This window comes from Arachis duranensis, chromosome 3 (assembly GCF_000817695.3).
Source record: "Arachis duranensis cultivar V14167 chromosome 3, aradu.V14167.gnm2.J7QH, whole genome shotgun sequence".
NCBI classification, from domain to species: domain Eukaryota; kingdom Viridiplantae; phylum Streptophyta; class Magnoliopsida; order Fabales; family Fabaceae; genus Arachis; species Arachis duranensis.
Genome location: NC_029774.3, coordinates 29,130,393 through 29,141,836, shown reverse-complemented (window position 1 = coordinate 29,141,836; position 11,444 = coordinate 29,130,393). Strand labels below are relative to the sequence as shown.

The 11,444-nt window shown below is 38.2% G+C and overlaps 1 protein-coding gene across 1 annotated transcript; it reads right to left on the bottom strand.

Moving 5' to 3' along the window:
- Nucleotides 1–9,586: 9,586 nt before the first annotated feature.
- Nucleotides 9,587–10,384, bottom strand: LOC107478465 (uncharacterized). The gene is made up of 2 exons (XM_016098609.1): nt 10,324–10,384; nt 9,587–9,918 (listed from the first exon to the last, which is right to left on the bottom strand). The coding sequence occupies exons 1-2, from the start codon at nt 10,382–10,384 to the stop codon at nt 9,587–9,589; spliced, it is 393 nt and encodes a 130-aa protein (XP_015954095.1).
- Between the last annotated feature and the right edge of the window lie 1,060 nt (nt 10,385–11,444).

The window sequence follows — 11,444 nt, the reverse complement described above, 5'->3', positions numbered from 1 at the left end:
TGAACAGAGTACCTCTAACTTAGCAAATTTAGTCTCTGATCTGTCTAAGGCCACTTTAAGTTTCATGAATGAAACAAGGTCCTCCATCAGAATTCTGGAGGCACAAGTGGGCCAGCTGAGTAAGAAAATCACTGAAACTCCTTCTAGTACTCTCCCAAGCAATACTGAAGAAAATTCAAAAAGAGAGTGCAAGGCCATTGATATAATCAATATGGCCGAACCTAGAAAGGAAGGAAAGGACGTGAATCCCAATGAGGAAGACCTCATGGGACGTCTCTCAAGCAAGAAGGAGTTTCCTATTGAGGACCTAAAGGAATCTGAGGCTCATATAGAGACCATAGAGATCCCATCAAACCTCCTTCTGCCATTCATGAGCTCTGAAGACTATTCTTCCTCCGAAGAGGATGAAGATGTAACTGGAGAGCAAGTTGCTCAATATCTAGGAACCATCATGAAGCTGAATGCCAAGTTATTTGGTAATGAGACTTTGAATGCCAAGTTGTTTGGTAATGAGACTTGGGAAGGTGAACCTCCCTTGCTCATTAGTGAACTAGATACATGGGTTCAGCAAACTTTACCTCAAAAGAGACAAGATCCTGGCAAATTCTTAATACCATGTACCATAGGCACCATGACCTTTGACAAGGCTCTGTGTGACCTAGGGTCAGGCATAAATCTTATGCCACTCTTTGTAATGGAGAAACTGGGGATTATTGAGGTACAGCCTGCCTTATTCTCATTACAAATGGCAGACAAGTCAGTAAGACAAGCTTATGGATTAGTAGAGGATGTATTAGTGAAGGTTAAAGGCCTTTACATCCCTGCTGATTTCATAATCTTAGACACTAGGAAGGAGGAGGATGAATGCATCATCCTTGGAAGACCTTTCCTAGCCACAGCAGAAGTTGTGATAGATGTTAACAGAGGAGAATTAGTCCTTCAATTGAATAGGGATTACCTTGTGTTTAAGACTCAAGGATCTTCTTCTTTAACAATGGAGAGGAAGCATGAAAAGCTTCTCTCAGTACAGAGTCAAACAAAGCCCCCACAATCAAACTCTAAGTTTGGTGTTGAGAGGCCACAACTAAACTCTAAGTTTGGTGTTGAATTCCCACATCCAAACTCTAAGTTTGGTGTTGGAAGTCTACAACATTGACCTGATCACCTGTGAGGCTCCAGGAGAGCCCACTGTCAAGTTATTGACATTAAAGAAGCGCTTATTGGGAGACAACCCAATTTTTATTTATCTAATTTTATTTTTCTTTTTATTGTTCTTTTATGTTTTATTAGGTTCATGATCATGTGGAGTCATGAAAGAATACTAAAATTAAAAATAGAATAAAAAACAGCAGAAGAAAAATCACACCCTGGAAGAAGGACTTACTGGCGTTTAAACGCCAGTAAGGAGCATCTGGCTGGCGTTCAACGCCAGAACAGAGCAGGGATCTGGCGCTGAACGCCAGAAACATGCAGCAATCTGGCATTTAAATGCCAGGGTTGCACACTGAGAAAAGCTGGCATTCAACGCCAGAAACATGCTACAGATGGGCGTTGAACACCCAGAACAAGCTTAGAGCTGGTGTTTAACGCCAGAAACAAGCACCAATCTGGCGTTAAATGCCAGGATTGCATACAGAGGGCGTTTTACACGCCTCATTGGTGCAGGGATATAAATCCTTGACACCTTAGGATCTGTGGATCCCACAGGATCATCTCAGGATCTGTGGACCCCACAGGATCCCCACCTACCTCAACTCACCTTCTCTCTTCTTCACCACTCACATCCATCCTCCCCACCCAAACCCACCCTACATGGCCGAAACACAAACATCTCTCCATCTCCTCCATATATTCTTCTCCTTCTTCTATTCTTTCTTCTTTTGCTCGAGGACGAGCAACATTCTAAGTTTGGTGTGGTCAAAGCATAGCATTTTTGCTTTTCTATAACCATTGATGGCAAAAAAAGAGAGAAAAGGGAAGACAAAAAAATTTTTCCACCTCCGAGTAATGGGAGATGGAGAGATTCATCTCAAGGGTCCATAGCTCAGTAGAAGAGCATTTGACTGCACATCAAGAGAGCATGAGGAATTCCCTCATCAAGAAATGCCTGAGATACCTCAGGGGATACATTTTTCTCCACACAACTATTGGGAGCAACTAAGGATAAGACATCATGAGCATTCCATCATTCTCCATGAAATTAGAGAAGATCAAAGAGCAATGAGGGAGGAGCAACAAAGGCAAGGAAGAGACATAGAAGAACTCAAGGACATCATTGGTTCTTCAAGAAGAAAGTGCCACCATCACTAAGGTTGACTCATTCCTTGTTCTTATTTTTTTCTATTTTTTGGTTTTTATGCTATATGTGTGTTTATGTTTTGTGTCTCTACCTCATGATCATTAGTATTGAGTAACTATGTCTTAAGGCTATAAATAATTCTATAAATCCTTCACCTCTCTTAAATGAAAAATGTTTCTAATTCAAAAGAACAAGAAGTACATGAATTTTGAAATTATCCTTGAATTTAGTATTAATTATATTGATGTGGTGACAATACTGTTTGTTTTCTGAATGAATGCTTGAACAGTGTATATTTTTTATCTTGTTGTTTATGAATGTTAAAATTATTGGCTCTTGAAAGAATGATGAACAAAGAGAATGTTATTGACAATCTGAAAAATCATGAAAATTGATTCTTGAAGCAAGAAAAAGCAGTGAAAAAGCAAAAGCTTGCAAAAAAAATGGCAAAAAAATTAGAAAGAAAAACTTGCGAAAAAAAAGGCGAAAAAAATAAAGAAAAAAAAGGAAGAAAAAAAGAAAAATCAAGTAGAAAAAGGCAATAGCCCTTTAAACCAAAAGGCAAGGGTAAAGAGGATCCAAGAGATTGAGCATTAATGGATAGGAGGGCCCAAAGGAATAAAATCCTGGCCTAAGCGGCTAAATCAAGTTGTCCCTGACCATGTGTTTGTGTCATGAAGGTCCAAGTGAAAAGTTTGGGACTGAGTGGTTAAAGTCGTGATCCAAAGCAAAAGAGTGTGTTTAAGAACTTTGGACACCTCTAACTGGGGACTTTAGCAAAGCTGAGTCACAATCTGAAAAGGTTCACCCAGCTATGTGTCTGTGGCATTTATGTATCTGGTGGTAATACTGAAAAACAAAGTGCTTAGGGCCACGGCCAAGACTCATAAAAGTAGCTGTGTTCAAGAATCAACAAACTTAACTAGGAGAATTAATAACACTATCTGAAATTCGGAGTTCCTAGAGATGCCAATCATTCTAAACTTCAAAGGATAAAGTGAGACGCCAAAACTGTTCAGAAGCAAAAAGCTGCAAGTCCCGCTCATCTAATTAGAATTAATATTCATTGATATTTTGGAATTTATAGTATATTCTCTTCTTTTTATCCTAATTGATTTTCAGTTGCTTGGGGACAAGCAACAATTTAAGTTTGGTGTTGTGATGAGCGAATAATTTATACGCTTTTTGGCATTGTTTTTAGATAGTTTTTAGTATAATCTTGCTACTTTTAGGGATGTTTTCATTAGTTTTTATGCTAAATTAACATTTCTGGACTTTACTATGAGTTTGTGTGTTTTTCTGTAATTTCAGGTAATTTCTGGCTGAAATTGAGGGACCTGAGCAAAACTCTGATAAGGAGGCTGACAAAGGACTGCTGATGTTGTTGGAATCTGACCTCCCTACACTCGAAAGGGATTTTTTGGAGTTACAGAACTCCAAATGGCGCGCTCTCAACGGCGTTGGAAGTTAGACATCCAGAGCTTTCCAGAAATATATAATAGTCCATACTTTATTCGTGATTAGACGACGTAAACTGGCGCTTAACGCCAGTTCCATGCTGCATTCTGGAGTCAAACGCCAAAAACACGTCACGAACCAGAGTTGAACGCCAAAAACACGTTACAACTTGGCGTTGAACTCCAAAAGAAGCCTCTGCACGTGTAAAGTTCAAGCTCAGCCCAAGCACATACCAAGTGGGCCCCAGAAGTGGATTTCTCTATCAATTACTTACTTTTGTAAATCCTAGTAGCTAGTCTAGTATAAATAGAACATTTTATTATTGTATTAGACATCTTTGGTCTCGATTTTACTCTATTATTCATCTGAGGAGACTATTGATCACGTTTGGGGGCTGGCCATTCGGCCATGCCTGAACCTTCATCACTTATATATTTTCAACGGTGGAGTTTCTACACACCATAGATCAAGGATGTGGAGCTCTGCTGTACCTCCAGTTTTAATGCAATTACTAGTATTTTCTATTCAATTCAACTATTCATGTTCTAAGATATTTGTTTCACTTCAACATGATGAATGTGATGTTTCGTAACACTCATCATCATTCTCACCTATGAACGCGTGACTGACAACCACTTCCGTTCTACTTTAGACCGGGCGCATATTTCTTGGATTCCTTAATCAGAATCTTCGTGGTATAAGCTAGATTGATGGCGGCATTCATGAAAATTCGGAAAGTCTAAACCTTGTCTGTGGTATCCCGAGTAGGATTCAGGGATTGAATGACTGTGACGAGCTTCAAACTCGCGATTGTTGGGCGTGATGACAAACGCAAAAGAATCAAGGGATTCTATTCCAACATGATCGAGAACCGACAGATGATTAGCCTTGCCGTGACAGAGCATTTGGACCTTTTTCACTGAGAGGATGGGATGTAGCCATTGAAACGGTGATGCCCTACATACAGCTTGCTATGGAAAGGAATAAGAAGGATTGAAGGAAAGCAATACGAAAGTAGAGATCCAACAGGGACAAGCATCTCCATACACTTATCTAAAATTCCCACCATTGAATTACATGAGTAACTCTATCTTTATTTTCTGCTTTATTTATTATTCGAAAATTCTATAACATTTATTATCCGCCTAACTAAGATTTACAAGATGACCATAGCTTGCTTCATACCAACAATCTCCGTGGGATCGACCCTTACTCACGTAAGGTATTACTTGGACGACCTAGTGCACTTGTTGGTTAGTTGTGCGGAGTTGTGACTAAGTGTGATTCACGTTTGAGAGCGCTACCAAGTTTTTGGCGCCATTGTTGATGATCACAATTTCGTGCACCAACGCCCTTGGAAGGTCCTGGACTGTACCAGGAACACTGAAACAATATTTTGAGAGCTGGACGCATGCCTCACATAGAAAGGTTGAGAGAAAGAGGTGGTTGATTGGATTCTTTGCTGTAATCTGGACAATTTGGCTAGAAAGGAATGATCGTGTCTTCAATAATCATGGCTCAGGAGTAGTGGAAGTCATCAACAGGTCCTTTTCGCTATCTGACGAGTGGCTTGGTGGTACTCCCTTTGGTTTTTGATGGCATTGCCGAAGAGGATGAGGGGTTATAACTTTGTATTTACGTTGTCTTATGTTTCTTATCTCTGTTTGCTCCACCTTGTGGTGTTGAGCACTTTTTAATTCAAAAAAAAAATGTTTGTCTTATTTAAATTTTATTTTCTTTATCGATTAGTATTTTTTTGTACACTTAATTGTCATTAATTTATATCAATTATTAAAATTTATAACTTCAAAAAAATAGATACGTGTCTAAAAAAGAAGAAAAAATATATTTTTTTCTGTTAATAAAACACTTATGTCATTTTAACTTTTGTTTTGGCATTATATCTTATATTTTTACTATAATTAAAAGTTTGACAGATACAATAAATTAGTTACATTATTAAAATAATGTATTATTAGAGATACATTATCAAATATAAATTAGTAAAAAATATATAATAGTTAGTTAATTATCATAATCACATTTAAAGGTATCTAAGTTATTTTTATATAATAAAAATGATATGCTTCAAAAAATATTTGTAAATAATTTACTAACAAATATATGAAATATTTTTCATAATTTTTGCTTTTAATAAAAATATCATTGTATTAAAGTGATGCATTTTAAAGATGTATAAATGAGATTTTTATTAAAAAAATTTATAAGATAGCAAATGCTAATTTATTTTAATTTTATCCTTAATATTTAGTTTTAATTTTATCTTTAGAGTTTCAATATATTTCAATTATACCATTAGGTTAAACAACATTAATTATAACTAATTAATTATATTATTTGATTTGACCAAAATAAATATTAAATTATTTAATAAATAATAAAAAAATAAAATAAATAAATTTAATTTGAATTATTCTCTTATTATTTTTTATATGTAAGAATCAAAATATGATTTTATATATTTTGATTAATATATAATTTTTAAAGGAGTTACTATTTTATTTACTAATATTTCAAATTTTCTATAATATTTTTTCATAAAGCTTGATTAATAGGTTCTTCTTCACAATATTTTTCTTGAATCTTTTAATAATAATATATCTTAATTTTTGTCTTTCATTTTTTATATTCATTGATTATACTAAATTTTTTTTATAGTGTGTTTTTATCAACTATATGCATTATTTTTCTATTTTTTTATTTTTTTAATTATTTTGTTACTTTATTTTTAGTTATTTATTTTATTTTCACTCCTCATATGTTTATTATATTTCACTTCATCTTAGTCTCAATTTCATAGTAAACTTTCAACTATATAAAATTCAATAGTTTCTTTCAAAACATACTTAAATATATTATCTATTATATACAATCATTAGGATAAACAAACAAATATAAATTAAATATATAATTTAATTTTAATTTAAACTAAAAACTAAATAAATTGTCAGAAAAATAGCAACCAATATTGCTTTTAATTTATCTATAAGTTTATTTAAAATTAAAAATTTCTCTATAACCACTAACAACACCGATAAAAAAATTATAAATCTCTATAAAATAAAAAATATATAAGATAAATAACATATATATAATTTTAAAGTTATTAATCGTAGACTATGGATAAACTTTTAAAAAGAAAATCCTACGGATCAACATGCAATTTTTTTATATCTTTATTTTTTTCTAACATTTTTCAGACTTATTAATATTTAAGTTGTCTATACACTACTTCTCGAAATATTATGATTTCACAAGTTATAATATATGATATTAGTTATTGTTATATATATATATGAAAAATGTGACTTATTTACATATCGTTCGAAAAGGAATTTGTTAGCTTCTCTACCAATTGCTTGGAAATTTGTCATACTTACACCTCTAAATTCCTGATGGAAGCTTCTTAGTTTTGAAGTTTGCTCGTGTTTCTTGCATGAAGCTTGGGGTTTGTTGAACAAATGAGGAGGTAGATTGAGGAAATTTCTCCATAGCAAGTTCAAGAGGTGAAAGTTTTTGAAATTTTTGAAATTTCTGTGTAGATGGGCGTTGGCAAGGATCATAGTAATTACTACCGGATCGTCATGTCCGAGAATGATGCCTTGCCCATCTTCTTTAGTGAAAGAGATGGTTGGAAGGTTGGGAGCTTCACCCCCGACCTGGTAGACTTCCTTCAGGTGCCTCTTGCGAGATGATTTTGTGAGACCATGTCCAGCAACCCCCTCCCTCTGAGATCATGTGTATATGTCTTTTTGAGATTTGTGGTGGTAGGTCTCTTTGGTCCTCCTCATCTCGCTTTCTCTTGCCGTGATGGTCCGACCTTTGCATGAGATATCTGTCAAGTCGACCTTCCCTGGCCAACTTTTCTATCACATTTTTCAGATCGTAACAATCACTTGTTGAGTGACCATATAATTTATGGTACTTACAATATTCGCTACAACTTCACCCCTTTTTATTCTTGATGGGCCTAGGGGGAGGTAGCCTTTCAGTGTGACAAATTTTTCTGTAGACATCGATGAGGGAAACTTGTAGAGGAGTATAGAAGTGGTATCTCCTGGGTCTTTCAAGGCCGACATTCTCTTTTTTCTTGGGCTCTCTTTCTCTTTTGATGAGTGAGAGTGCCCAGGCCGCCAAGTCAGCTCTCGAAGTCTGGCATTTTCTTCCATGTTGATGTACTTCTCAGCTCTTTCCTGTACGTCGCTTAAAGAAGTCGGGTGCCTTTTCGAGATGGAGTGGGAGAATGGGCCTTCTCGCAGTCCATTTACTAGGCCCATGATCACTGCCTCGAAGTTGCTTAGGTGATGCTTTGGATCAGTAGTCCCGTCGTATAGGTCCATATCGGGGCTTTTGAAGTTTCTTGGAACCTTTACCCTCAAGATGTCCTCATTGAACGGGTCTTCCCCTCCCAAGAGAGAATCGTCTCGGTCACTGCGGGAGTTTCTACCTCGGAAAGTGGATTCTAATCTTGAGAGCTTTTCTTCAACCTCTTTTTGTCCCTCGATTTCGCTTCTCAAGTTCCTCTCCGCTTCTCTCTGCCGTTCCAATTCTTGCTCCAGTTGTTCCAACCGTCCCTGGTGGCCATGGAACAATCCCATGAAATCAGTAGCATGGGGTTGTCCTTCTTTGTCTGATCTGTGCCCCTCAAAGGAGTTTCCCTTTGGGTCCTTTACCCCTGAGGTGTATTCTCTGTGCTGCTTAGTAACCCCTTGGTAAGTGACTATGGCCCTGTTGTTGTTACTAGCGTCCTGATTTTCTTGCTCAGAATCAGACGCTGTGTTTCCATCCTCGTTCAAATCATCCGCCATCATTGGTTAATCTCCAGGTCCCTGGCAACGGCACCAATGTTACGTGGGTAACCTGAGATTGGTGGATTGGGCTTTGAAGATTGGCCCAAGCATTAAGAGGAGGTGGTCTCTGACTTGATTCGTGTCTGGGAGCCGCCGTCCGACTTGTGTTTGTGAAAGAATGAGGGGTGGTACCTGCAAAAACACTCCGATGCCTAAGTCAACAAAGGGGTTAGCATGTTTAGAAAGTATTGAAACTTAGAGATACCTGAGGGGTGTCAGTGTATTTATAGTGGTGATCCAATAACCACTGTTGGAGTAGTTTCACCTTTCAGGGTGGATAACCGTCCGTTTATCTTAGGGTAGTTGCGATATGGCTCCTGGAAGTGGGGTGAGAGATTTTAGAGGCAGTTACTTATTTGAATAAGTGTTATCTACCAGCTATCCGTCGAGCTCGACTTCTTTGGAATGGAGTCTGTGTTGAATCCGACTTCTTCTGAGGAGGTCAGTGGGTAGTGAAGACCAATCTTTGGATTAGGCCTTTTGGTGTGTTTGGACCTGAACCCGAGTTTAAGTTAGTGCGTTTCATTGGAAAATGGCAACCACTAATGATCTTTATTTATTGATGAAGGTACCTTTTACTACTAAGGGATTTTAAAAATTGCTACCCCTTAGCCTCCACTTTGATGCCTTGTTAAAACCACCTTCACTAAAACCCTTCTTTGGGAAAAAACCATGAAGTCGGGAAAAAGAGTATATCAGGGAGTAGAGTTCGCTTTTAACTGTAGTACCTTTTCATGTTACAAGCATGCCACGACCTTGGTAGCTCGGTACCGCTTAAGTCGGTTACCTTATAGTACCATTTTCCAAAGACCTCACTAATCTTATATGGCCCTTTCCAATTAGCAGCGAGCTTTTCCTCCCCCGACTTGTTAACACCGTTGTCATTTCTGATCAAGACCAAGTCGTCTGGGGCGAACTTTCTTCGAATAACTTTCTTGTTGTATCTGTTTGTCATCCTTTAATTCAACACTGCTTCCTTTATCTGGGCTTGTTCTCGGACTTCAGGGAGTAGCTCGAGTTCTTCTTTGTTCCCTTGAATGTTGCCAACCTCGTCGTAGAAACTCACCCTTGGACTATGCTCATTTATTTCCACTGGTATCATAGCTTCTATGCCATAAGCAAGTCGGAAGGATGTTTCTCCTGTGGCAGACTGAGGTGTAGTCCGATATGCCCATAGTATCTGAGGGAGTTCCTCAGCCCAGGCTCCCTTTGCATCTTGCAACCTTTTTTTCAGCCCAGCCAGTATAACCTTGTTAGCTGCCTCAACTTGCCCATTTGCTTGTGGGTGCTCTACCGAAGTGAACTAATGCTTGATCTGCATGCTGGCTACCAGGTTTCTGAAGGTAGAGTTGGTGAACTGAGTTCCATTATTAGTGGTGATGGAGTGGGAGACTCCATACCTTGTGATAATGTTCTTGTAGAGGAACTTCCGACTTTTCTGCGCTGTGATGGTGGCTAATGATTCTGCTTCGATCCACTTCGTGAAATAGTCTACTCCCACTATTAGATATTTTACTTGTCCAAGCGCTTGCGGAAAAGTCCTAATAGGTTCAATCCCATTTTGCAAAAGGCCATGGAGAAGTTATGCTAATAAGTTATTCGGGGGGAGTGACGTGGAAGTTTGCATGCATTTGGCATGCCTGACACATCTTCACGAATTCGGTGGCGTCATTCTACAAAGTCGGCCAGTAGAACCCGACTCATATGACTTTCTTAGCCAAAGGTCTTGCTCCGAGATGGTTCCCACAGATACCATTGTCGACCTCCTCTACGACTTCCCCTGTCTTTGAGGTCGGGACGCACTTTAACAATGGTGTGTATATTCCTCTTTTATAGAGGATATTTTTCACCAAAGTGTAGTTTTGTGCTTCCCTCCGAATCTTCTTGGCATCTTTTCCTCTTTAGGTAGGATGTCGAATATCATGTATTCGATTAGTGGATTCATCCATTTGAGGTCCAATCCGGATACTTCAAGGACGTCCTGTCTACCCTCTGTTTTTATAACTGAGGGTTCTTGGAGAGTTTTTTGTATCAAGCTTCTATTATTCCCTCATGACTTGGTACTTGCCAACTTAAATAGGGCATCTACTCTGCTGTTGAGATCCCGAGTTATGTGCTTTACCTCAGTTTTCAGGAACCGCCCAAGATGTTCCAATATTTTGTCCAAGTACCTCTTCATATTGGGATCTTTAGCCTGGTACTCTCCATTTATTTAGGAGGTCACCACCTTGGAGTCACTGAACACGACTACTTTGGCCGCGCCAACTTCTTCTGCTAGATTTATCCCTACACTCAAGGCTTCATATTCTGCCTGATTGTTAGAAGCTGGGAATTCGAATTTGAGGGAGACTTCTATTTGAGTTCTTTCCTGGTTGACCAATATTATGCCTGCACCGCTTTCAACTTTGTTGGAGGATCCATCCACGTATAGTTCCCATGCAGTGGAGGCTTCCTCTTGATCTCCTACATACTCTGCCACGAAGTCGGTGAGGCATTGGGCTTTAATGGCAGTTCGAGTTTCATACTTAAGGTCAAACTCGGATAGCTCTATGACCCATTGGACCATTCTTCCCACAATGTTTATTTTTTGAAGAATTTGCTTCATGGGCTGATTCATTCGAACCATTATTGTGTGAGCTTGGAAGTAAGGTCGTAGCCTTCGAGAGGCTACTATTAAGGCATACGCAAACTTCTCAAGTTTTTGATACCTTAACTCGGGGCCTTGTAGAACCTTGCTGGTGAAATATACGGGATGCTGCCCGACCTCATCTTCCCGTATTAGAACTGATGCTACAGCTTTGTCGGCTACGGACAAA